The following is a 27,426-nucleotide window of genomic DNA, read 5'->3' on the forward strand; positions in this document are numbered from 1 at the left end:
GGCTGGGGTTAAGTCAAATATTTTGGAAACATTAATATTGTTTTTAGCATGTTAGGCATTAGGTTAACCCTTGTGTGGAACTTATTTGTGAGCCACACTCATGTTCCTTTCGTTCAAAAGTGACTGGACACCTGAAAATCAACCTAATATCTTTTTGTTTAATAATATATATATATATATATATATATATATATATATATATATATATATATATATATATTGTATTTTGAAATAAATTTTATAGTACTAATTAATATTTATGCAATAATTATGATACATTTTCCCATTGAAAACAATACTTTTTGATTTAAAAAATAAAAAAAATTCTATTGATAATAATAATAACAATAATACATTTATTTTTTATATAGTGCCTTTAAAAATTCATTCTCAAAACGCTTTACACTTAAGAGGGTACAAAGTTTAAAAGAAAAAATAAAGAATTAATGCAGTATTTCAGATTAAAACAGAGAATAGGCCTTTAAAATCCAATTCATGAAGGCAGATTAGCATCTCCTGGTGAGAGCAAAGAAAGAAAAACATGTACTTTCATGGTGTAACCACTAGATTCCTGTATGGGACACTGTAGAGCAGGGGTCTCAAACTCAATTTACCTGGGGGCCGCTGGAGGTAGAGTCTGGGTCAGGCTGGGCCGCATTAAGTATTCCACAAAAAAAGGGTTTCAAGTATTCCAAAAAAAGGAGCACAACTTATCTTAACTTCTCAGTCTTTATTATTAACAGTTCTTCAACATGAGGTTCTTCAACAGTTCTTCTGAACATGAACGGTTCCTCTGAATTTTAACTTTCCTTTCTGAACATGAAAGGTTCTTCATGAACTGTCCTTCTGAACATGAACTTTCATTCTGAACATGAACAGAAAAGAAAAAGGCTTCTCTTGCCTACTCCTTGCTGCCAGAGACCTGGCAGCGCTTCCTCTCACACAGCTGAGACACATTTGGCTTGAGGGAGGAAACAGTTGAGACCCTCAGTATGGCTTGAAGATGCTCATCAGTAAGTCTGGACCTGTACTTTGACTTATTGAAGTTCATGGTGGAGAAGAGCTTTTCACATAGATATGTGCTCCCAAAAAGGCACATGGTCCGCTTGAACATCCTGGACAGCTCAGGGAAGGTGGGTGGCAATTATCTCAAAAATTGTCCAAGCTTGTCTGCGTTTCCACTCACCTCCCTGAACTTGGCTTTGAGTTCAGAATTGCACTGCAGGTCAATGAGCTCCATTTGAAGTACAGGAGGAGCATCTTGCACAACGAAGGAGAAGGGGTCAGCAAAAATTTGAAAAGTGACTCTGTGTGTCTTGAAGTCTGCAAACCTGCGATCAAATTCCTCCTGTAGCTTCATAATGGCATCAGCATACTTCTCACCACTGAATGGTGTGCCCACATCCATGAGTGCCTTGCATGCTGGGAAATGGCAGAGGTTTGTCTGAGAGAGTTGGGCTTTCCATAACACAAGTTTTGTAGAGAATGCCCTCACGTTGTCATAGGCAGCACTGACAAGCTGCCCCTGACCTTGTAACTTCTTGTTCAGTACATTCAGCTCCTGTGTGATATCAACAAGAAAAGCTAAGTCCATGAGCCATTTGGGATCACTTAACACAGGAAGAGCCATCCCATCCTTCTCCATGAAGGCTTTCACTTCTGCTCTCAACTCAAAAAACCTCTTCAAGACGTTTCCCCTACTGAGCCAACGTACCTCTGTGAAGTAGAGCACATCCTCATATTCTGACTCTATTTCCTCCAAAAAGGCGCAGAACTGCCGGTGCTTTAAGCCCCTGGATCTGATATGGTTGATGCATTTCACAACAACAGACATCACATTGTCAAACCTCAGGCATTTGCCGCAAAGGGCCTGCTGATGGATAATGCAGTGCAGAGCAATGGCCTCCTCCACATTCTCCCCTTCCAGTTTTCTTTGAACAAGTGCCACCAGTCCATTTTTCCTTCCTGTCATTGATGGTGCTCCGTCGGTTGTTATTCCAGCAAACCTCTTCCATGACAAACCGGCATCCTCAATAGCACCACACAGCTGGCGGAATATCTCCTGAGCGGTGGTCTGACCATGCATTGGAATCACTGCGAGCAACTCCTCGATCACTTCAAAATTGTCGTCAACACCACGGACATATACTGCGAGCTGCGCAGTGTCAGTGTTGTCTGTGCTCTCATCAAGAGCGACTGAGTATGCACAAAAACGTTCGGCTTTCTCACACAGTTGATCATATATGTTTTCTGACAGGTCAGAAATGCGCTCTGCCACTGTGTTACCTGAAAGGCTGATGTTGCTAAACTGACCCTTCTTTTCCGGACAGATTTTACTTGCAGCTATTAACATGCACTTTTTGATGAACTCGCCTTCTTTGAATGGCTTTCCGGCCCTAGCAATCATCTCACTCACCACGTAGCTAGCTTCGACTGCTGCTTCATTCTCTTTGCTTGCTTTCTTGAATAAATCTTGTTGCCTCAATAGACATTTTTTAAGACTGGCGACCCGGTTCTTTCTCTCATCTCCCTGGTATTTTGTATACTCCTCAGCATGTCTAGTTGAGTAATGACGTCTGACGTTGTATTCCTTATACACTGCAACTTTCTCTGTGCATATGAGACACGTAGGGGTGCCCCTGTGCTCGAAAAAAAAAAATTCCGTCTCCCACTTTTCCTGAAATTGCCTGTGCTCGTTGCCAACCTTTCTCTTCACGGCACGTTTTGAGAGAGACATGACTGGAACTGGGTGATGGCATATATTTTCCGTCCACTTGGTGTCACTCCTGAACAAGTTTCAACCAAGTGACTAACGTTGACACTTCCCCATGTACTTCGTACAAACACCGCCGGAAGCTGTCACGAGACTATCTATGGTAGCCCATAAGTGATAAAAATTTAAATAAAAGCGTGGCAAGACTCAGCAAAAAGGTGCGTTTGAGAACAACGTGCGGGCCGCACTAACACTAAACTTTGATGTCAAGTAGGGGGCCACAAAATATCATCCCGCGGGCCGCAATTGGCCCCCGGGCCGCGAGTTTGAGACCCCTGCTATAGAGAGTCTTGTGAATTCTCTAGTTGTTTTTAGACATAGTTTACTTTTATTAGGTTGTGGATTTAAATGTATATTAATGCATGCTCAAAGAGTACATTTTGTCAAGGTTTATATATATATTTTAAATTTTTGTTTGAAATGTTGATCTAAAGTGTCAGTTTTTGCATTATTATTACAACAGTCGACCCTGAACAGAGTAAGCACTGAAACATTGAAATTCTATACAATTTTAACAAAAATTAACAGGAATCCTTTATCAGAGTTTAATCCTTCTGGGTCTGATCTGATTTCAACCTCTTATTTCAGTCTCATTTTGGCCATATGGTTATATATTTTTCATATGTTAGTTTTTTTGTTTGAACTTTCAAAATTACAAAATTCATCAGCAAGTTCTTCTCATATTTCTCATATTTACACATTTTGAAAATACAAATTGAGACAGTTTTAATAAATAAAGACAATAAAATAATAATAAAAAAAACGAAATCACAAGCATATTTTCAATTCATAGCTGTGTAGCACCTATGTAATAGACAGCTGTTTTATTATAAAACCCAAAATGTTTTATGTGTAAAAAACTAATAATATTTCTACAAAGTAAAACCCACACAGATAATAATATTTTACTTTATATTTTATTTTGCACAAATTCAGCTGTTAACTTCTACCATCAAGCTCAAAGATTCATTATCCAATTCTAGTAAGTGAAATTATGAAACAAAATGTTTTCATTAATTTGTGTGAGTTATAGGCCTAATATTGTCAATAACCAACACAATTAGCCAAACAACTAGATTGCTAATCTATTCTAATTCCTGGGGGTGCACATCACAGAGGATCTCACCTGGACCTCCAACACCATGTCACTGTCACAAGAAGGCAGAGACAGGATTCAATAGCGGGTGCTAAACAAACAGTTTATTAGAGAATCTCTGAAGAACAACAATTGCGCGTCCACATCAGTCTAGCCGAGGGCTGAAAAGTCACTGTAGCGCAGGGATGCAATGGGCAGCTCACGGAGGAAGAATCCCAGGAAGCCGACCAAGGAGCCAGAAACAGGAAACACAGAGAGACCAGGAACGCAAGGACAAACATCAAGGATCTGACAAAACAAGGCGAGATTAGCACAGCTAATATAGAGCCGCAAACGAGCCACACCTGGAATTGATTAGCTTGTTGCAGTAATCAGACACACCTACTCACACACACACAACAGTACCAAGCCCAGATGAGACCGTGATCCCATGAACCGTGACAGTACCCCTCCTCCTAAGAGCGCCTCCTGGCGTTCTCTGCTGATCTTACCTGTTGATTGTAATCATCAATAAGTGAGTGATCCAATATGTCCCTGGCAGGAACCCAACTTCTCTCCTCCGGACCGTACCCTTCCCAGTCCACCAAGAACTGGAATCTGCGTCCCCTCCGTCTCGAGTCCAGAAAGGTAGGTTCCCCATATACGAGACGCGGCGGTGGAGGAACCGGAGTAGGCGGATTAAGTCGTGAATGAAAAACTGGTTTAAATTTTGGAAACATGGAACATGGGATGAATTCTCCGGTACGCCGGAGGAAGTTTGAGGCGGACTGCCACTGGGCTAAGAATCTTAGTGACAGCAAACAGGCCAATAAATTTGGGAGCAAGTTTACTACATACGGGGCGGAGCGGAATGTTCTTAGTAGAAAGCCACACCTTTTGACCTACGACGTAGATGGGAGGCCTCGACCGGTGGCGATCGGCCTTGGTGCGTGCTCCCACCCGAAGGAGAGTCTCACGGGCTCTTCTCCAGGTGCAACGACACCTCTGGATGAAGGCGTGAGCAGAGGGAACCGTGACTTCAGATTCCAGACTTGGAAAAATAGGTGGCTGGAAACCTAAGCTACATTCGAATGGCGAGAGGCCCGTAGACGACACTGGCAACGAGTTATGAGTGTACTCAACCCACGAGAGTTGTTGGCTCCAGGAAGTGGGATTCTGTGTGACAAAACACCGCAACACTCTCTCAAGATCCTGGTTAGCCCGCTCAGTCTGACCGTTGGTCTGAGGGTGAAACCCCCGAAGACAGACTAACACTCGCCCCCAGTAAACGACAAAACTCTCTCCAAAATTTGGATATGAACTGGGGCCCTCTGTCAGAGACCACGTCTACCGGGAGGCCATGAATACGAAAGACGTGATCTACAACGGTTACCAATGTCTCCTTGGCAGAGGGTAATTTGGGCAAGGGGATGAAATGAGCCGCCTTCGAGAACCGGTCCACTACGGTCAAAACAACCGTATTGCCCTGGGAGGGCGGGATGGCAGTGATGAAATCAAGTGCGATGTGGGACCAGGGTCTCAAAGGGACGGACAACAGTTGGAGTAGCCCCTCTGGCGAACGATTGGAAGGCTTACCCCGAGCACAGACTGAACAGGCCAAAACAAAATCCCGGACGTTGCGGGCCATGGAAGGCCACCAGAACCGTTGTTTAACAAGAAGGCCAAAATTAACCGCCAACAGCTCTCTGTTACCAATGTCGTAATTGCATTCGGCGGGAGATAATCGATGAGAGAAAAACGCGCAGGGATGAACCCTGTCGTCCGAAGCAGCACGCTGAGATAACACCGCACCTACCCCCACCTCCGACGCGTCGACCTCCACCACGAATTGACGTGTGGAATCAGGGGCAACGAGAACGGGAGCCGAAACGAAGCGGCTCTTGAGGTTGGAGAATGCGTATTCAGCTGCACTTGACCACCTGAACGTCACCCTGGTGGAGGTCAGGGCAGTCAGAGGAGCGGCTAGTTGGCTGAAATTGCGAATAAAACGCCGGTAGAAATTGGCGAACCCCAGAAACCTCTGCAGGTCCTTACGGGAATCAGGGGTGGGCCAATCCACCACAGCCTTAACCTTATCGGGATCCATGCATTTATCCTCGGACGAGATGATGTAACCCAAAAACAGAACCGACTATGCATGAAACACGCACTTCTCCGCCTTGACAAAAAGCCCATTCTTGAGCAGCCTTTGGAGCACTCGTCTGACGTGCTGAACATGTTCCTGGAGAGAAGAAGAAAAAATCAATGTCATCCAGGTAGGCATATATGAACTGATCGACCATGTCTCTCAGCACGTCATTAACGAGCGCCTGGAAGACCGCGGGGGAGTTAGATAGCCCGAAAAGCATAACAAGATGTTCAAAATGCCCCCTGGGGTATTAAAAGCAGTCTTCCACTCATCTCCTTCTCTTATGCGGACCAAATGATAAGCATTGCATCTTCCAACTTGGTGAAAAGGGATGCTCCTTGCAACCGCTCGAAAGCTGAAGAGATCAACGGCAAAGCATAAGTATTCTTTACCGTGATGTTGTTCAAGCCTCGGTAGTCAATACAAGGTCGCAAGGAGCCATCCTTCTTTGCGACGGAAAAAAAACCTGCCCCAGCTGGAGAAGAAGAAGGACGAATGAACTTGGCTGCCAGAGAATCAGAAATATATTTCTCCATGGTCCCCCTTTCCGGAACAGAAAGTGAGTATAACCTGCCTTTAGGCGGAGACGTACCTGGAACTAGGTCTATAGCACAGTCATAGGGACGGTGTGGAGGGAGAGAAGCAGCCCTGGACTTACTGTACACCTCCTTCAGGTCGTGGTACTCTGCGGGCACGTTAGACAGGTTCACCGCCTCATCCTGCAATGGAGAACAAGACACAGGGGAACAGGCAGACACAAGACAAGACGCATAACATGACTCGCTCCAAGAGTAGTAGTAGTAGTAGTAGTAGTAGTAGCCCTTTATTGTCACTAGTCACAAGTACCAGCGAAATTAGCCATCAACCTGTCCATACATACACAAACATACATACAATACAATATGACAAGGGGGTGGACAGGACAGGAAGACAGGGAATTTGAGGAAGAAATACAGCTTAAACATGAGGAAGGAGGGGAGAAAAAAAAATAACCCCCAGACTATGCTCCTATGGGAGTACAGTGTGAGAACAGAAAAAACACCCCAGCAACAAAAGCACATAATCAATACACCATAGACACACGACTTGCAACAGGTGGGGGGTAATCCAGCTCCTACAAACAGCCATCCGGTCCAGCAGCTATTATCAGCGCCGATCTCAGACCCGCCTGTCGGACTGGCGGAACAAAGCAGCGAAGGCGAGGGATCGGGGTGGGGGTGGGGGGTGGAGGGGGGGTGGAATGTCTGTATATATTGGTATGTGTGTGTGTGTATGTAAGTTCGTGTATTTGAAGGCCTGGAAATCCGCCCCGCTGGTATCCAAAACAAGTTGTCTCAGTCCGCAGATTGTGATAGCGACACAGCAATTGCCATGGAAACGGCCTTGCTCGGGACCCAGACGGAGTCGACAGTCACCAGGTGTCTGTGGGAGGGGTCAGGAAGCAAGAGCGTCTCACTGCAGTGCCCTTCCGGGGGAGTTGTTTTCAGAACGACCTTGATCGAGGCAGTTCTGTTGTTTTGGGAAGCCGAAAGATAAGATTGTTTGGTCTTGGTGCGAGCGGCTGCATACCAATTTCACAGCTCTCTTTGTCCACGGAGCTCTGGCCCCAATCGATCCAGGGATTGTTTGGTGAGCCATGGATGGCCCAACACGACCAGTGTTAAGGGGAAGTCAGTGAGAAAAAAATGAATCCTTTCGGTGTGATTGCCAGACGTGATGAGGGTAATGGGGTTGGTGAGTGCGTAACAGAAGGCAGTGATTGTCCGTTGAGTGCCCTAACAAAAATCCTGTGGTCGAGCGTGATAATGGGAATATGTTTGGCAAAAGAAAAATCCAAAAAATTACCTTCAGCCCCAGAGTCCACTAACGCCTTGCACTCCTGACTTCTGGCCGCCCATTGCAATCTAACTGGGAGGAGAGTATTAGCTGAGGTCTTATTAAAAGAGATGCCACCCGACAGCAGCCTCAGATGCGCTGTCAGGCTTGCCCTTTTACGGGACACTCAGCTAAAAAATGTCCAGCAGTCCTGCAGGAAATGCACAAACCTTGCCTCCTCTGACGTTCTCTCTCCTCCCGGGAAAGCCGAGCTCTCCCCACCTGCATGGGTTCGCCTCCTGGCGGCTGACTAATCGCATCATCGGAGTTGGTGGGAGAATATTCAGGAAATGCGAAGTCCCACAGGTGACGACTTCGCTGACCGCTCTGTTGAAGGCGTGAGTCCACGCTCAGTGCCAGGTCTATGAGACCGTCCAAATCAGGAGGTAGCTCCAACATGAATATTTCCCTTTGGATGCGATCAGCCAACCCATGCCGGAACATGTCCCACTGCGTTCCACTTACTCTCTGCCGCTAGGGTTCGAAATTCAATCGAATAACAGGAGACGGTTCTCTCTCCTTGCTGGAGATCAGCTAACCTCCTAGCTGCTTCGCGGCCTGTCGCCGCGCGATCGAAAACCCGTCTCATCTCCTCCTTGAGGGCGTGGAACGAGGAACAGCAGAGATGTTGGTTCTCCCACACCGCCGTTCCCCACAACGCTGCTTCCCCAGTCAGTAGCGTCAACACCAAGGCCACCTTCGCCTCCTCAGTGGCAAATGTCAGAGGCTGGAGGGAAAAGAACATAGAGCATTTAGTTAGAAAGGCTCTGCAGAGATCGGGTTCCCCCCGTACATCTCTGGTGTGGGTAATCTGGGTTCATGCTGACGAGCGTTGTCTGCTGGAATCGGGGGAACGGGCGGTGAGGGTGGCGCAGCGGGTGCTCTTAAAAGTTGTAATTGGGTGGTGAGCTCGGACACCTGCGCTACGAGTGCTTGCACAGCACGCCCAGTAGCCAGCATTGCTCATCCTGGCGATCCATACGAGCATTGCTAGAGGCAAAAAGACCTTGCAGTGTTGAAGCCTCCGTTGAATCCATCTGGTAGTGTTAGGGTCAGATCCTTCTGTCACAAGGAAGCAGAGACAGGATTCAATAGCGGGTGCTAAACAAACAGTTTATTAGAGAATCTCTGAAGAACAACAATTGCGCGTCCACATCAATCTAGCCAAGGGCTGAAAAGTCACTGTAGCGCAGGGATGCAATGGGCAGCTCACGGAGGAAGAATCCCAGGATGCCGACCAAGGAGCCAGAAAAAAGGAAACAGAAAGAAACCAGGAACGCAAGGACAAACATCAAGGATCTGACAAAACAAGGCGAGATTAGCACAGCTAATATAGAGCCGCAAATGAGCCACACCTGGAATTGATTAGCTCGTTGCAGTAATCAGACACACCCACTCACTGTACTCACTGACTCAGCGATGCAAATGATGACTACAGGGCTGGCCTACTGGCAGACGCTGAAGCGGGAACTGAGGAGGGTGAAGAAGTCAAGCTCGACAAGCACCAGCAGGCTGAGCTTGAAAGGACAATGGAAGACTGAGCACTCCAGCCTAGATTCACCCAGGACACTCAGAGCACTCCCAACCTGCCTGCAGGGGGCAACCATGCAATGGAGTTGGTGGAACCAACTTCCCAGGAAGTGCTCTTGGGACCATATTTACCTGCGCACCCACAGGGAGTGCATGGCATTGAAATGTTTGGTAAGAGCTCAGTTGGCCCTCTCTCCCGTTCCTGAAGAGATACTATGACCACAGCTCCTGATCATCCAAAGACGCAACTGGTAGGATTGTATGACCCAACAGGCCTTGCAACAGCTGCCAAACAGAAAGGAGGATGAACTACAAGAGGAGTTCAGCAAGCTCAGTTCCCTGGCAAGGTATGTCAGCGATGCAAATGATGACTACAGGGCTGGCCTACTGGCAGACGCTGAAGAGGGAACTGAGGAGGGTGAAGAAAGGCATTTCAAGAAGCTGGAGGCAAAACTCTAACACGAGACACATGGGACACACCTCTGTCTGAAAGAAATTAATATCTGAACTCACCCCAGATATGGCAGAAAAATTCAGGAGAGCCTTCACCAACATGGCTGCGAAATCTCACTGCACTGGAAAAAACCTTCCTGGAGTGATGGACTCGTGAGTTATCAGTTATTCTGTTCCATCTCAATCTATCAAACCATCTTTAAGTTTAATCTTCTTTGTAGTCAACAGTACCAAGCCCAGATGAGACCGTGATCCCATGAACCATGACAGTCACTCTCCAAAAAGGCACAACAGCGCCTACACTTTCTCCGCCAGCTGAAAAGAGCAAGTCTCCCTCCACCCATCCTCACCACATTCTACAGGGGCACCATTGAGAGTGTGCTGACCAGCTGCATCACTGTCAGGTACGGGAACTGCAGTGCTGCTGACCGCAAGACCCTCCAGCGGACAGTGAATACAGCTGCAAAGATCATCGGTGCCCCTCTCCCCATCCTGAACATTTTCCTTACACTATGCTCCAGCAAAACCAACAGCATCGTGAAGGACTCCACCCATCCCTCCCACAGTGTCTTCCAGCTCCTACCACCAGGAAGACGGTACCGGAGCATCAGAGCCCGCTCCACCAGACTGCTCAACAGGTTTTTCCCCCAGGCTGAGAGCCCTGAACTCAAACCCCATGCAAACCCCTACCTCCTGAAACATGGACCACCCCCCACCCCAAACACCCCCCAAACCTTACCACACCAAAGAAAAAACTGTATGGAACTTTTTTGTGCAATTCGAAGTGTGCTACACACAGGTGAGTGGGCCTGTACAAACCACCTGTAGTAACACACTCTCCTCTATGTGAACTAGACACTTTACACACACTGCTGCGTGTACACATTACACAATCCCACAAAAGACTCAGCAATATATGTATGTTTACATGCTCATGCACTACAAATCATCCTGCACTGTTCCCCAACCAGCTGCTTGACTCAAAATGTTTCTCTTGCACATGTACAGTATTTATGTGAAGCATTCGTATAGTTTGTATTTTTTATCTTTTACTTTTTTTAGTTTGTATAGGATAAATATTTATGTGAAGCATTCGTATAGTTTGTATTTTTTATCTTAATTTTTTTTTGTTTGTATTGGGTAAATATTTATATACGTATAGTATACTTATAGTTAAAATCTGTCAGTAGGTTAGTTGTGTATAGGTTTATAGTGTTTTTTTACTTCATTGTTGTATGTCTGTATTTATGTAGCACCGTGGTCCTGCGAGGCACGACATTTCGTTCCACTGTATGTCCCCACATGTAGCGGAATGACAATAAAGCTCAACTTGACTTGACTTGACTTGATATGTGAGCCTGGCCCACAAAACCAGTCATAAGGGTCAATTTTTCAAAATTGAGATTTTTACATCATCTGAAAGCTGAATAAATAAGCTTTCCATTGATGTATGGTTTGGACAATATTTGGCCGAGATACAACTATTTGAAAATCTGGAATCTAAGGGTACAATAAATCAAAATATTGAGAAAATAACCTTTAAAGTTGTCCAAATTAAGTTTTTAGCATTGCATATTACTAATCAAAAATTAAGTTTTGATATATTTACGGAAGGAAATTTACAAAATATCTTCATGGAACATGATCTTTAGAAAAATTGATAATTTTGACCCATACAATGTATTGTTGGCTATTGCTACAAATATACCCCAGCGACTTAAGACTGGTTTTGTGCTCCAGGGTCACATGTCTCCTTTCATCAACACTGTCTCCAGTGTTGATGACCTATTTTATTTTTTTGTGCCAGAAATTATGATCTGCACTCACGAGAACAGTCTTCTTTTTCCGTTTAATTCAACATTCATCACCAATAGGGAAAGACACAAACTTTTCAGCTACCAAGCCTTCCTCAGTGTGTAAAGCAATTACATCCCTCCACCACTTTTCAAATCACTAAATGTGTCAACGTCATCAGTCATTAATCAATGTTGAATCACCACAATCATTAAAACATTTTCCTTTTAACTTCTAAACAATTTTCACAACAGAAAACATTATATTCAGTAGTATATCACACTACACATCCATGACTATAAGAATTATCTAGGATTATTCGTTTATCACTATTATAGAAGCCTACAGTTTAAATAAACAATCAGCAATATATACTCCACCAATTAACTTTAAATAGTATAACAGTGGAAAATTCAATAAAGTGACAACAGATTAACGCACCAAAATAAATAAAAAAGATCAAGTAACGAAGGAGCTCGGTGCAAACAACATTGTTGAACTGAATTCTCATTAAGCACCTGCTGCCAGTGTTCAATAAGATGTCTTTCAACGAAATTAGTAAAATGACTGACGAAAAAGCTTCGATATTCACATTCACCATAGGAGATGTGGAAAAGATTTTACTCCCGGGCCAAATACTCACGTCCTCAATTTCTACACAAGAAACGATACAACAAATGGAACAAAGGCTGTTGGCACTTCAACAAAAAGGAGTTTGAATGGAGCTACACGCCCAAACATTGAGTGAGTACTACAGAAAGTGTTGGATACCACGGGGACTGCGAATCCAAAAAGAACCGACAATTGGACGTGATTACTCTGAGTTCTGCAAAAAGTGGTGCAAGATTCTCAACCATTGTTCGATGAATCTAATGCTCTTGATCATTGAGTTCACTAAGAAAGAAATTGTGATTAGAGAGGGAGAGGGACATACTCGTAACACCTATTCCATCTAAACTACTAAAAGAGCTACTTCCAGAAGTCATAGATCCTCTTTTGGCTATTATTAATTCATCATTGTCATTAGGATAAGTCCCCAAAACCTTCAAATTGGCTGTTATTAAGCCTCTCATTAAAAAAAACACAACTTGACCCCAAGGATCTAGTTAATTACAGACCAATCTAAAATCTCCCTTTTCTGTCAAAGATACTAGAAAAGGTAGTATCCTCACAAATCCTCATATTCATTCTTGGAGAAAAATGGTATCTGTGAGGAATTCCAGTTGGGATTTAGACCGTATCATAGTACTGAGACTGCTCTCATTAGAGTTACAAATGACCTGCTTCTATCATCTGATAGTGGTTGTACCTCTTTTTTAATTCTACTGGATCTTAGCGCTGTGTTCGGCTCTATTGACCACAACATTCTTTTAAATAAACTAGAACACTTTGTTGGCATTAGTGGAAGTGCCTTCGCATGGTTCAAATCGTACTTATCTGACCGCCATCAGTTCGTAGCAGTGAATGAAGAGGTATCATATCGATCACAAGTGCAGTATGGAGTACCTCAAGGCTCAGTACTAGGGCTGTTACTTTTCACGCTTTACATGTTACCCTTGGGAGATATTATCAGGAGACATGGTGTTAACTTTCACTGTTATGCTGATGATACTCAGCTCTATATTTCTTCACGGCCCAGTGAAACACACCAAATTGAGAAACTAACGGAATGCATAGTCGATATAAAAAAACTGGATGACGAGTAACTTCTTACTGCTAAATTCTGAAAAAAACAGAGGTGTTAATTATCAGACCTAAAACCCCCACATGTAATAACCTAGAACACTATCTAACTCTTGACGGCTGCTCTGTCAATTCTTCTTCATCAGTTAGGAACCTAGGTGTGTTGTTTGATAGCAATCTTTCATTTGAAAGCCACGTTTCTAGCATCTGTAAAACTGTGTTTTTCCATCTCAAAAACATATCTAAATTGCGACCTATGCTCTCAACTTCAAATGCAGAAATGCTAATATTAGCACCCAAACTCTGGAACAATCTACCTAACACTGTTCGGGAGGCAGACACACCCTGTCAGTTTAAATCTAGATTAAAAACAAATTTTTTTAACCTGGTTTACACATAACACACTACTACACTTCTATTATTCAAATCCGTTAAAGGATTGTTAGGGTGCATTAATTAGATCAACCGGAACTGGGAACACTCCCCATAACACATGATGTACTCGTTACATCATAAAAAGAATGGCATCTACGCTAATATTTGTCTGTTTCTTTCTTATTCTGTTTCTCAGTCCGAGTCCAGATCAGATGGTGGATCGGCGCTGGGAGATGATGTCTGCGGCCCTGATCGACGGCGGAGGCCGGACACCTGGATTAGCCCCGGGGACATATCCCCAGTGAAGACCTTGATTAAAAATACAATAAAACAAAAAATAAAACAAAATAACTAAAAATATAATAAAATACCTAACTACATAATACTATTATTGTTAGAAATTGCAACAATATAAAAATAGAAATATAATACATTTAAAATGTTAATTAAACAATAAATAAACAATAATATCCTGGCCAGAGGAGAACTGCCCCCCCCGACTGAGCCTGCTTTCTCCCAAGGTTTTTTTCTCTATTCTGTCACAGAGGGAGTTTTGGATCCTTGCCACTGTCGCCTCTGGCTTGCTCAGTTGGGGACACTTCATTTCTAGCGATTATCGTCAATTTTATTTCACAGATACTATTTAAACTAAACTAAGCTAAGCTAGACAATGACATCACTGAATTCAATAATGAAATGCTTTTAACTGAAAATTGAGTGTTTAGATTCAAGAGTTTTTATTTGTCACATACACAATTATACAAAGTTTAATCTTATTATTATACATTACTGACACTCTATCCTCCAATTTGATACTGTTAAGTGCTTTGACACAATCTGTATTGTTAAAAGCACTATATAAATAAAGTTGACTTGACTTGACACAGATGATTTTGTTACACATGGTGAATAAATGTTGAAATGTAATATGGCAGATGTAGTATGGTGTGTCACATTTTTGTATTTGTAACATTTTTAAGATTATGACAAGTATGCTAGTAATACCACAGGTTTATGACAGAAAAACTATGGTTTTCTTGCAGGAATATCATAGCAAATTAAGTGTTACCATAAACGACCCTGCAAAATTATTACAGGAATACCACAAGAATATAACAAAAGGACCACAGGACTATTACAGGAAATTACTATGTATTACTGCAGAAATATGACAGTAGTACCACAGGAATATCACATACTGTACAACAAAAATGATGTGGTAAAGCGTCCCAAAAAACAACACAATACCACATAATTACCACACAATTTTTGTGTAGTACTTTTAATGTTTTACCATGTTGTACCGCAGGTAATTTTTGTAAGGGGGACTATCATTTGTACCATATAATGTCTCAAATCCCTTCATGGTCAAGGTTGAATTAAGTTTTTTAGAAATGTGAAATTGAGAAGTTTTTTTAATTTCAATGTGAAAACAACTGTTTAAACCGAAAAGTACTTTCATGCCAGTAATTCATAATCATTCAGTTAATACTTTTTGTAGACTCATAGAAAACTATGAGGAAAAATTACTACAAGAACCTCATAATGAGAAGCTAAATTTAACAAGAGTGCAAAGAGAAGCATTATCAGCATTAATTAATGATCCGACATTGACTAATCATCGAGCAGATAAAGGAGGGATTGTGGTCATGAATACTAGTGCATACATCAAGGAAATAAAAGGGATGTTACATGATGAGACATTTTATAAGAAACTTGTATTTAACCCGACTGAGTCCTATAAAAAACTAATTGATTAAATTTTACTAATAGGATTAGAGATTCCAGTTTTATACACTTTACCAAAAATTCATAAATCACTAGAAGATCCTCCAATGCGACCAATTGTTTCAGGAAATGGGTCATTGACAGAAACTATATCTAAATGTCTTGATTCTTTGATTCAACCGATAGTGAAAAAATTGCCATCTTATTTCAAAGACACCACTGTTTTTTTTAATAAATTGAATCAAATTCCTTGTATAAGCACGATGGACTGGCTTGTAATGTCTCTTACAGATATACCTCATGAAGCAGGTTTGGATGCACTACATTTTTACTGTAGAGACGATGACAGCAGAGTACCATCACAATATATAGTGGACCTTACTACATTAGTCTTAACCAAGAACTATGTTTTATTTGAGAGAGATTTTTATTTGCAAGTGCAAGGTACAGCAATGGGCTCTCCAATAGCACCAAATTATGCTAATTTATTTATGGGTAAATTTGAACAAGATCATGTCTATAACAACAATCCATTCCAGTCAAATATTAAAGTTTGGATGCATTATATAGATCAGGGATGGGCAACTTCAGTCCTGGAGGGCCACTGTCCTGCAGAGTTTAGCTCCAACCCTAATCAAACACACCTGAACCAGCTAATCAAGTTCTTCAAGATCACTAGAAAGCTACAAGCAGGTGTGTTTGATTAGAGTTGGAGCTAAACTCTGCAGGACAGTGGCCCTCCAGGACCGAAGTTGCCCATCCCTGATATAGATGATTGTTTTATGATTTGGTCAGGTTCTGAACAGGAATTAGATTCATTTGTGTCGTTCATTAATTCCATCAATTAAGTTTAAAATGGAAAAAAAGCTGTGATTCCATACATTTTTTGCACGTTAAAGTAACCAAAGATCAATGAGTCATTACATACAACAGTATTTCGAAAACCAACAGATAAAAACACAATATTATCTATTGAGATTTATCATCCAGCTCCTTTAAAACGTAGTTTACCGATCAGTTATACAAAATCGATCATTTATAAATATTGGCACATATTATCATCTGATGAATCTTTAAATGATAAATTCAAATATTGTTTTTATTTATTTATTTATTTAGTCATTTAGCAGACGCTTTTATCCAAAGCGACTTACAAATGAGGACATAAGAAGCAATCAAAACCAACAAAAGAGCGACAACGTGCAAGTGCTATTACAAGTCTCAGTTAGCCTAATGCAGTACAGATAAATATTATTATTATTATTAATTATAATTTTTTTTATAAAAAAGACATAGATAAAATAAAATTAAAATAGAGAGTGCTAGCGTTAGAGGGTCAAGTACAGATGGAACAGATGAGTTTTTAGCCGTTTCTTGAAGATGGGTAAGGATTCGGCTATTCGGATTGAATTGGGCAGGTCATTCCACCAGATGGGAACAGTTAATGAAAAAGTCCGTGAAAGTGTTTTTGTGTGTCTTTGGGATGGTACAATAATGTGTCGTTCACTTGAAGAACGCAAGCTTCTAGAGGGCATATAAGTCTGAATTAATGAATTTAGGTAAAGGGGTGCAGAGCCAGTGGTGGTTCTGTAGGCAAACATTAATGCCTTGAATTTAATGCGAGCAGCTATTGGTAGCCAGTGCAAATTGATGAACAGAGGCGTGACGTGCATTCTTTTCGACTCATTAAAGATTAATCTTGCAGCGGCATTTTGGATTAATTGTAGAGGTTTAATAGAATTGGCTGGAAGACCTGCCAAGAGAGCATTGCAATAGTCAAGTCTGGACAGAACAAGAGCCTGAACAAGGAGTTGTGTTGCATGTTCCCAGAGAAAAGGCCTGATCTTCTTAATATTGTATAATGCAAATCTGCAGGACCGGGCAGTTTTAGCAATGTGGTCTGAGAAATTTAGCTTATCATCAATCACAACTCCAAGGTTTCTGGCTGTTTTTGAAGGAGTTATGGTAGATGAGCCTAACTGGAAGGTGAGATTGTGATGAAGCGATGGGTTAGCTGAAACTACAAGCATTTCTGTCTTAGCTAGGTTGAGTTGAAGGTGATGGTCCATCATCCAGCAAGAAATGTCTGTTAGACACGCTGAGATGCGAGCAGCTATCGTCAGATCATCAGGATGGAATGAGAGGTAGAGTTGAGTGTCATCAGCATAGCAGTGATATGAAAAGCCATGTTTCTGAATGACAGAACCTAGTGATGCCATGTAGACAGAAAAGAGAATTGGTCCAAGAACTGAGCCCTGAGGCACCCCAGTAGCTAGATGTTGCGACTTGGATACCTCACCTCTCCAAGATACTTTGAAAGACCTATCAGAGAGGTAAGACTCAAACCACTGGAGTGCGGTTCCTGAGATGCCCTTTCTCAATAGGGTTGAAAAGAGGATCTGATGGTTGACTGTATCAAAAGCAGCAGACAGATCCAGCAAGATAAGTAATGAAGATTTGGAAGCCGCTTTTGCAAGTCTTAGGGCTTCAACAACAGAAAGCAAGGCAGTTTCGGTCGAATGTCCACTTCTGAAGCCAGATTGGTTACTGTCCAGGAGGTTGTTCTGTGTGAGAAAGACAGAGACTTGGTTGAACACAACTCGTTCAAGTGTTTTTACAATGAAAGGAAGAAGGGAAACCGGTCTATAGTTCCCTAAAAGAGTTGGGTTAAGAGTGGGGTTTTTAAGAAGTGGAGTTATACGAGCCTGTTTAAATGCTGAGGGAAAAATTCCAGTGTGAAGGGATGTATTAACGATGTGAGTGAGTGCAGGTACAACTGCAGGAGAAATGGCTTGAAGGAGATGAGATGGAATAGGATCAAGCGGACAGGTAGTAGGATGACTGGAAAGGATAAGTTTAGAGACCTCTGCCTCAGAGAGTGGAGAGAAGGATGTGAACGAGTGTATGTTTGCTGGAAAGATGTGTTTGATAGATTGTGGTGTGGAAAATTGTGCAGTGAGGTTTGTAATTTTATTAATGAAGAATGTGGCAAAGTCGTCAGCTGTTAGAAATGATGGAGGAGGAGGACAAAGGAGGGAGGAGAATGTTTTAAAGAGCATGCGAGAGTTAGGCGAATTGTTAATTTTGTCATGATAGTATGTCCTTTTAGCAGTGGAAACATTAGCAGAGAAGTCAGAGAGGAGTGATCGATATAAATTAAGGTCAGAAGGATTTCGTTATTTGCGCCATACCCTTTCTGCGGCCCTGAGTTTAGAACGATGTTCGCGGAGAACATCAGATAGCCAAGGGGCAGAAGGGGTGGTATGGGCTGGCTTGGAAGATAAGGGGCAGAAAGTATTTAAACAAGAAGTCAGAGTGGAACAGAAAGTATCAGTAGCACTGTTAGCATCAAGAGAGGATAACTATTTAGGGGGAGGAAGTGAAGATGAAACCATAGCAGATAGCCGGTAGGGTGAGAGTGAACGCAAGTTACGTTGAAAAGTGACATGTGGAGGGGTATGTGATGTGTCAGGAATCATGTTGAGGTTAAGAGTGAGGAGGAAGTGATCCGAGGTGTGTAGTGGAGTAACAAGCACATGATCAGTGGAGCAGTGTCGTCTGTAAATAATTCAAGATTCAAGAGTTTTATTTGTCACATACACAATTATACAGAGTATAACCAGCAGTGAAATGTAGGTCAGGTCCGCTCCAAGGACAGTGCAATTATAAAGAATACAAATATTAAGAGAAGTACAAACATAAAATAAAAGATAAGATAAGATAAGATAGGATAAAAAATATAAATATAAATGTGCAGGTCAGTATGTTGTTGACAAATAGTAATGAGAGGAATGTGCAAAAAATAATGTGCAAAAAGTTGTACAGGGTATTTGAATAGCAGCAATATGAGGTAGAGAAAAATTATGAATAGCTTATTGATATATGATATTTACATGGAGAAAGAAATTATGAATAACTTATTGATATGGTGATATTACATGGAGTCAAGTGATATTATGACACAGAGTTAGAGTTTAGGAGCCTGATGGCCTGGGGGAAGAAGCTCCTCCTAAGTCTCTCAGTTTTTGCCATCAGGCTACGGAAGCGCTTACCAGATGGAAGCAAAGTGAATAGACAGTTACCAGGGTGATTAGAGTCCTTGAAGATTTTAACAGCTCTACTTTTGCAGCGTTTGAGGTAGATGTCCTGCAGAGAGGGGAGAGCAGACCCTGAGATGCGCTCAGCTAAGCGCACAACTCTCTGTAGAGCTTTGCAGTCCTGATTGGAGCTGTTTCCAAACCACACTGAGATGCACTTTCAATACAGAGTCAATACACTTTCTATGGTCCCTGAATAGAAAGTTTTCAGGATTGCTGGTGAGACCCTGAATTTCCTCAGCTGTCGCAGATGGTACAGTCTTTGCCTGGCTTTCTTAACCTGTGATTGGATGTGTGTAGTCCAAGTCAGGTTCTCTGAGATGTTTACGCCGAGGTACTTGAAGCTACTCACCCTCTCCACAGGGGTCCCGCTGATCCTGAGAGGAGAGTAGGGCTGCTGCTGTCTCTTCCTAAAGTCCATGATCAGTTCTTTAGTTTTCCCCACATTCAGTGAGAGACAGTTGTCCTGGCACCATGATGTGAGTCTCTCTACCTCATCCAAGTATGCGGTCTCATCGTTGTTGGAGATGAGGCCCAGAACCACAGTATCATCAGCGAATTTAACAATGGATGTGGAGCTGTGAGAGGACACGCAGTCATGCGTGTAGAGAGAGTAGAGCAGGGGACTCAGGACACAGCCCTGTGGGGCTCCTATGTTCAGAGTGATGGAGTTTGAGGTGAACTGGCCAACTTTCACCACTTGAGGTCTGCCGGTGAGGAAGTCTTGAATCCAGTCACAGAGTGAGGAGTTTAGGCCGAGGTCAGTGAGTTTAGATGCCAGCTTGATGGGGACTATAGTGTTGAAAGCTGAGCTATAGTCAATGAATAGCAGCCTTACATAATTCCCATTGTTGCTGTCCAAGTGTGTGAGGGAAGAGTGGAGAACGTGAGAAATGGCATCGTCCGTGGATCTATTTGGGCGATAGGCAAACTGAAGAGGGTCCAAAGTATCAGGGATGGAGGAGCAGATGTGGCTCTTTACAAGTCTCTCAAAAACCTTCATGACTATAGATGTGAGGGCAACTGGGCGATAGTCATTCAGGCAAGAGGGTTTATTGTTCTTTGGCACAGGGATAATAATGGATTTTTTTAATGGAGTGGGAACCACGGAGGTAGCAAGGGACTCATTAAAAATGGAAGTGAACAAACCAGCGAGCTGATCGGCGCAGGACCTCAGAACACGGCCGGTTATCCCATCAGGACCGGCTGCTTTCCTGACGTTCACTCTCTTTAACGCCCTCCGAACCTCATCCTCCGACACGGTGATTACAGGATCATCGCTGCTCTGCCTGCTGCTTCCTGACGCGCCGCCGCCGTTGCCATCGAAGCGGCTGTAGAAGATGTTTAACTCGTCGACCAGCAACGGATCTGCTCTCACCTCCGCGGAGGATTTGTTTCCGAAGTCACAGATGGTCCTCAGTCCCTGCCACATCCGTCGAGAGTCGTTGAGCTGGAAATGAGACTCAATTCTCTCTCTGTATCTGTGTTTAGCGGCTCTTACTGCGCGTCGGAGAGCATAGCACGATGCTTTGTACTCGCTCGTATTCCCAGACAGAAGAGCCTCATTGTAAGCGGCAGTGCGTGTGTTAACCGCGGCACGGATTGTTCTGTCCACCCACGGTTTCTGATTGGAGAATGTCCTTATCGTTATTGTTTCTGTAGCTTGCTCGGTTAGCGTGTTTACGAAGCTTAATGCTACATCCGTGAACTCGCTGACGTCAGAAGAACTCGCCCGGAACATGTCCCAGTCGACGTCATCAAGCGCCGCCTGCAGCATAGTCTCTGAGTGGGAGGACCAGCGCGTCACTACTCTCTGCACCGGAGGTTCCTGAACGAGCCTTTGTTTGTATCCCGGTGTTAGAAAAATTGTGGCATGGTCCGATTTGCCAAAAGCCGGTAGTGAGCGGGCTTTGTAGGTATCCTTGAACTGAGTGTAGCAATGATCCAGTGTGTTTGGTCCTCTAGTTGGACAGGATACATGTTGATAAAAGTTCGGCATGACCTGCTTGAGGTTGGCTTTGTTAAAGTCCCCCGCGATGATAATAGCAGCATCAGGATGTTTGTTGATGTAGCCGCTGAGCACATCGTGAAGCTTAGACAAAGCCAAGCCGGTGTCCGCCTGTGGTGGAATGTACACAGCAGTAACAATGATCGATGAAAACTCCCGGGGCAGATAAAATGGGCGGCAAATAATGGAAAGATGTTCCAGATGAGGCGAGCAGGAACGCGACAGAATGGAGATATTCCTGGGATCACACCATTTCTTGTTGATCATGAAACATACTCCTCCACCCCTGGATTTACCGGCCTCTGCTGTTCTGTCCGTCCGAAAGACAGAGAAGTTATCACTCGGCATTACAGCAGTGTCCGGGACCGAGGACGAAAGCCACGTTTCTGACAAACAAAGGATGTTGCAGTCCCTAATGTCCCGTTGGAAACTAATCCTGGCTCTAAGATCGTCCATCTTATTCTCCAAGGATTGGACATTAGCAAGGAGAATGCTTGGAAGAGGAGGACTGTGAGCCCTTTTCCTGAGTCTGACTCGAATTCCAGCGCGCTTCCCGCGGTGTTTCTTGGTCCGTCGCCTCGGGGGGTTATTGTTCGTCTCCGTGTTCCGAAGAATCTCCAGAGGCCACGCAGGATTCGTGGATAAAGTGTCCTGAAGCAGGTTGGTGTAGCGGTTTCCAATGTCCAAAAGTGTTTCTATGTTGTAGGTGATCAGTGCCGACGTGAAATGTGTAAAAAGAGAAAGTAAAAGTAGGGAAAAAAGTAAGTTTAAGCAAAGTCTCAGTGGAGCGACCCGCACGGCGTCCGAACACAGCGGCGCCATCTTGGGAAAAAAGGTCCAGTTGGTTGCCTGATTTGTGAGTAGCCGTAGTTAGCACTCTCTTGAGATCAAAAGACGCAAGCAGAGTGTGGAAGTCTGCAGCCTGAGGTTTATCTAGGTGGATGTTGAAGTCTCCAAGTAAGACAAAGGGAGTACCATCCTCAGGAAAGGTTGAGAGCAATAAATCTAATTCATCCACAAAGTTACCTAGTAATCCTGGAGGAACGATAAACAACTACAAAATGGATTTTTAGAGGGTAGGTAATAGTAACCGAATGTGATTCAAAAGAGCTGTTGATATTCAGAGATGGTAAAGGAGTAAATTTCCAATTATTAGAGATGAGTAGACCAGTACCTCCACCTCTTCCAGTCAAACGGGGGCTGTGGGAAAAGGAGAAATTATTGGAGAGTGCTGCAGGTGTAACATTGTCTTCTGGTTTGATCCAGGTCTCTGTCAGGGCCATGAGGTTTAACCTTGAATGACTAGTAATGGAAGTAATGAAATCAGCTTCGTTGACAGCAGACTGACAATTCCAGAGACCAATAGAAAAAGAAAATAATGTATTAGCAGACATAGCCAAAGTGCGCAGGTTGATAGGATTGCGCTGTCTACAGTGTGTGATGCGTGGCTTGCGAGTGGTAGTGATAGTATTGATCTGGAAACACATAGTATGAATTGGTAATAAAAACTAAAACAGAAGTGAAACAAGTAGGAATAATATAGGATAATTAAAAGTCGATACTTATGTCCTCTGCCGGTGTCCCTGTCCGGTGGATTCGTACGGTAGAGTCGATGGTCTTTACACTCTTCGGTTTTAGGAGGGCTTTACACGAGGGCTGCCGCGCATCCGATGTCCCCATATTGTAATATTTCCCCATATCCAAATATTGTATCAGATATGATGGTAAATTCAGATGTAGTAAGGAGAAAAAGACTGCATGTATATATATATATATATATATATATATATATATATATATATATATATATATATATATATATATATAAATCTGATTTAACAGATTAACGCACCAAAATAAATAAGAAGGATCAAGTAACGAATGAGCTATTGAACTATTGTATTTGTTTTAAACTGACTGTCTGAGAGTTTCAGGTTTATTATGTACTATATCTGAGGTAAATATTGATCAAATTTAACAGCAATAGAAGGTAGATTGGAATATTTGTTAAATCCAGTTTAACAGATTTTTACAGCAGGTAACTGTTTTAAAGGGGCTACATTATCAATGTTACGTCGATATTTGTGGTCTATATTTAAAGTTCATATTTTTTTACAGACATTAAGTGAAAATTGTGGCAAACCTACAAGTCTTTTCTACCTATGTGCGTGACGCTACACGACGCCGACCGTTGTGCTATTGGTTGAAATGCCGGCGCCTCAGATTCTGAGGCATCTGATTGGTCAGATGGAGCTATGGGGACATCGGATTGGTCGGATGGAGCTATGGGGCGTGTCGCCATGCGGATGGTGTAGCCGGAGAGACGCCGCGGCTGTTTGTTATTGAATGAAAATCGTTTTTATGTGGCGATATACCTGCTTAGCACACGAAAAAATAGGTTATATGTTTTAATAATTTGTTAACCTATTTAGACTTTATTAGCATGTAATTACGCAGCTTTTAACAGCTTTCAATATTTAGGTTCTAGTTACAACTCTGAGTTAAAGGTCTAGGCCTTGAGCAAGCGCCGGTGGTCGATTTTAACAATAGCCGAGGAACAGTCACGTAGAAGCGGACACACTTCCTCCATGAGACGAGCCTCCAGAAACTTACCTCCACTGCAGCAGTAAACAAACGAAAGAAACAGAAACCACAGGAACCCTGCCCGGATGGTGCCCGGCGTTTGAAGCGTTTGCAGATCACATATGGACAGTTCCTGATTGTTTTTCTGGGCTAAACAATAGAAAATGTCTAACGGTGCAGCGGGAAGCGGGGGCTTAACCTGGGTGGTAAGTCGTATATGATTACTAACGTAGTAATTCATGTATTATTACGCAAAGGCATCGCATATTACGTATTATAACCGGTTTGTGTCCGCATACATGTGCTTTAGCCTTTTGGCTGCAAGATTAATCTAGCTCAACACGAATGAGCTCACAGAGACTCATCCTCATCTCTCTATTATTCATTCAGTGCTCAATATATAGCATCTGTTTTTAATACTGCACATTAATCTGAACTTTGTGTATTAAAATGATGCTTTTTGAAGCTCTTCATGGTGATGTGGGGGAAAGTTCTTTTGTGTTGATTCTCATCAGCTGTGAACGAGTCTTTCCACTGATTTAAACTTTTTCCTCTTTATTAGAGTCAAACTCACAGATTTGATGTTTAACAGACACAGACCATTGCTTTATTACAGATGATTAAACCAGGACAGGGTGGAAGGGTTTAAATGAGTTTGATCTGTATTTAAAGCCCCTCAAAGCCACAACAAAAGAGCAGCCCATAGGGAGACACATGTTAATTATGAGAACTGATCTGCTTTGTTACACATTAGTAACTGGATTAGCTATTTTCACTTGTTTGTTTGTGTGACTTTGTGAAGATAATTTTAATAATTTGTAATATTAGATTACAGCCCTGGCCATCATCTAAAAGCTACAATGCTTGTAGTTTATTATAACTCAATAAACGAGTGAGTCTAGTGTGTGCTGCCGTTCGAGGCCATTGCATTGGAAAATCACTGGAATTTCTCACAAATTAATTCAGTGTAATCTAGGAAATAACTAGGGCTGGGTGATTTGGTAAAAAAAATTAATCAAAATTTTTCAGAACGTTTGACCGATTCTCAATTTTCTTTACGATTTGGAAATGTAACTACAACATGATTCAAGTAGTAGTAAATATTTATTTAATGCCATGTCAGCATCTTTCATGGCAAAAACTACAAGTATAACAACTACAATAAAAACCAGCAAACAAACAAACGCAAGTTATATTACGCAAGATTTTTTACATTAACATGATAAAAATTCTAAAACTTTTTTTCTGGCAAAAAAATGATTCCAGTAACTTTTTCTTTATTAAGTCTCTAGTTAAAGAAAATTCTATTCCAAGTGCACCACACATGAAGTAATCAACATGATGTAAATGTTAAACAAAAATATCTTTGCATGAACTACAACTACGTCTTGTACAAACTTGTCTTATACATATTATAGGTTCAGAAATAATAAGAGGAAAATGCTTTAAAAAAATGTCAAAAGGTAATTCCCCCACCGTCACTAATGCTGCAGAGTTCGGTTAATGTCATTGAGATTATTATTATTATTTTTTGGTCACACTTTATTTTAATTCTCACCAATAACTAACTATTAATTATGACTTTTGCATCAATTATTATTATTATATTATCATTGAAGTAGTTGTTAAGTTGGTAACACTTTATTTTAGGGTCTCTTAACTAGTTGCTTATTAGCATGCATATTACTAGAATATTAGTCATTTATTAGTAGTAATTAAGCACATATTAATGCCTTATTCTACATCCCTAACCCTACCCAATACCTAAACTTAACAACTACCTTACTAACTATTAATAAGCAGCAAATGAGGAATTTATTGAGGGAAAAGTCATAGTTAATAGTGAATAAGTGTTCCCTATTCTAAAGTGTTACCGTTAAGTTTTGGTATGGGGCATATAATAGAAAAAAGGCATCAATGTGTGCTTTATAAGTACTAATAAACAGCCAATATGCTAGTGATAGTAGTAATAGTGTTACCATATACATATATATTATGAAGCCCTGACCTTACACAGTTTGTGGAGTGAGTTTAGCAAACTTATAAAGACAGAAAGACACATTATACAGACACATTTACAGAGAGTATCCGTTTTGCACATCATATACTCAGAACGGTTGTAATGCAGCTGTAAATTCACGACATCTAGAGGATTCACCAAATATTTCGGTCACCCTCTTTGTCTGTAAAATAACTACAACATTAAAGGAAGCAAAAAGTTGATTTGATAGCCGCAGACAAGTTTAACAAAGTTGCATGTATGGATGTATCTAACAACAGACCCTCTTTGACAAGAACAATGGTGCGAAAAAAGAGGAAGTGAACGGCCGGGGAGATGCAGGGAAGAGTGAGACGGTCAAGAAAGAAAGCTCAAAGAAGATGTCAGTGGAGAGAATCTACCAGAAGAAGACGCAGCTCGAGCACATCCTCCTCCGTCCAGACACCTACATCGGCTCGGTGGAGCCCGTCACTCAGGTGAGAGAGAAGGTTTGAGCAGGATTCAAATTAGAGACACTGACATTCTGGAAAATGTGAATCCAACCTTTTACAGTTTTTCTCGATTGCTTAAACACATTTCTTGAAACTATGCCTCGTATTCTCAAAACAGTAAACACAAATCCATAACTTCTAACTCAGTTCCCCAAACTTCCTATATTCAGGTCAAAATGAAGCTCTCCACTCAAAACAACTCAATCTTGCTGAAAAACTTTGCTCTCAGACATGACACACAAACAGTCAAAAACACACACACTACAACACTTTTACACACTGATGAGATCAATTCAAAACAATACTACACAAACCGGTAATAAGTGTTGCTTGTGGTACTCGCCAAATGTTTTATTCCTCAATTTAATGTAGTGTACAGTACAATACAGCAAACAACAAAAATAATTATTCTGCCCCAGTATCCCATCTTTTGGTCCGGGACAGGCCAAAGAAACTCTTCAACATCACAGGCTGTACTGGCCCTGGCCAGGTAGCGGGGGTAAATTCATCTTGCATGCCTGATGTCCTTGTGTCAGATAGGCAACATGCTTAGTCATGTTGTCAATATAACACTGCACTCTGTGAGTATTACCTGATGTAAACTATGGTAACAGTTTGGATGATAGTGTACTGAAATGCAGAAGGCTGCACTTCTTATTTATGCCACATATCCATTTCAAAAGTACAAATGTACACATTACTGTATGTGGGATATTGATTGAAAAAGACTGGATATGATTCACAGTTACACTTTTACTAATGGTCTGACCAAAAAAAAACAAAAAACACATTACAACGTCATTGTGAAATAGA

At 42.1% G+C, this 27,426-nt stretch overlaps 2 protein-coding genes across 3 annotated transcripts in view; one reads left to right on the plus strand and one right to left on the minus strand.

Moving 5' to 3' along the window:
• Positions 1-901: 901 nt before the first annotated feature.
• On the minus strand, positions 902-4,509 carry LOC306885301 (general transcription factor II-I repeat domain-containing protein 2-like; the record flags this gene model as incomplete). Its single annotated transcript, XM_079441736.1, has 5 exons — positions 902-1,063; positions 1,187-2,610; positions 4,043-4,157; positions 4,275-4,360; positions 4,440-4,509. The coding sequence occupies 5 exons, from the start codon at positions 4,507-4,509 to the stop codon at positions 902-904; spliced, it is 1,857 nt and encodes a 618-aa protein (XP_079297862.1).
• A 19,311-nt stretch (positions 4,510-23,820) lies between these two features.
• The window catches only part of LOC306885576 (DNA topoisomerase 2-beta-like), a 42,992-nt gene continuing 39,386 nt past the window's right edge, over positions 23,821-27,426 (plus strand). Inside the window, exons 1-2 of one of the 2 annotated variants that reach the window (XM_079442193.1) lie at positions 23,821-24,329; positions 26,419-26,598. In XM_079442193.1, the coding sequence (XP_079298319.1) occupies positions 24,288-24,329; positions 26,419-26,598 (222 nt within the window). In that variant the 5' untranslated portion in view covers positions 23,821-24,287. Of the gene's footprint in view, positions 24,330-26,403; positions 26,599-27,426 lie in introns of both variants that reach the window. The other variant, XM_079442192.1, reaches the window with a different exon arrangement.

This window comes from Barbus barbus (assembly GCF_936440315.1).
Source record: "Barbus barbus genome assembly, chromosome: 19".
NCBI classification, from domain to species: domain Eukaryota; kingdom Metazoa; phylum Chordata; class Actinopteri; order Cypriniformes; family Cyprinidae; genus Barbus; species Barbus barbus.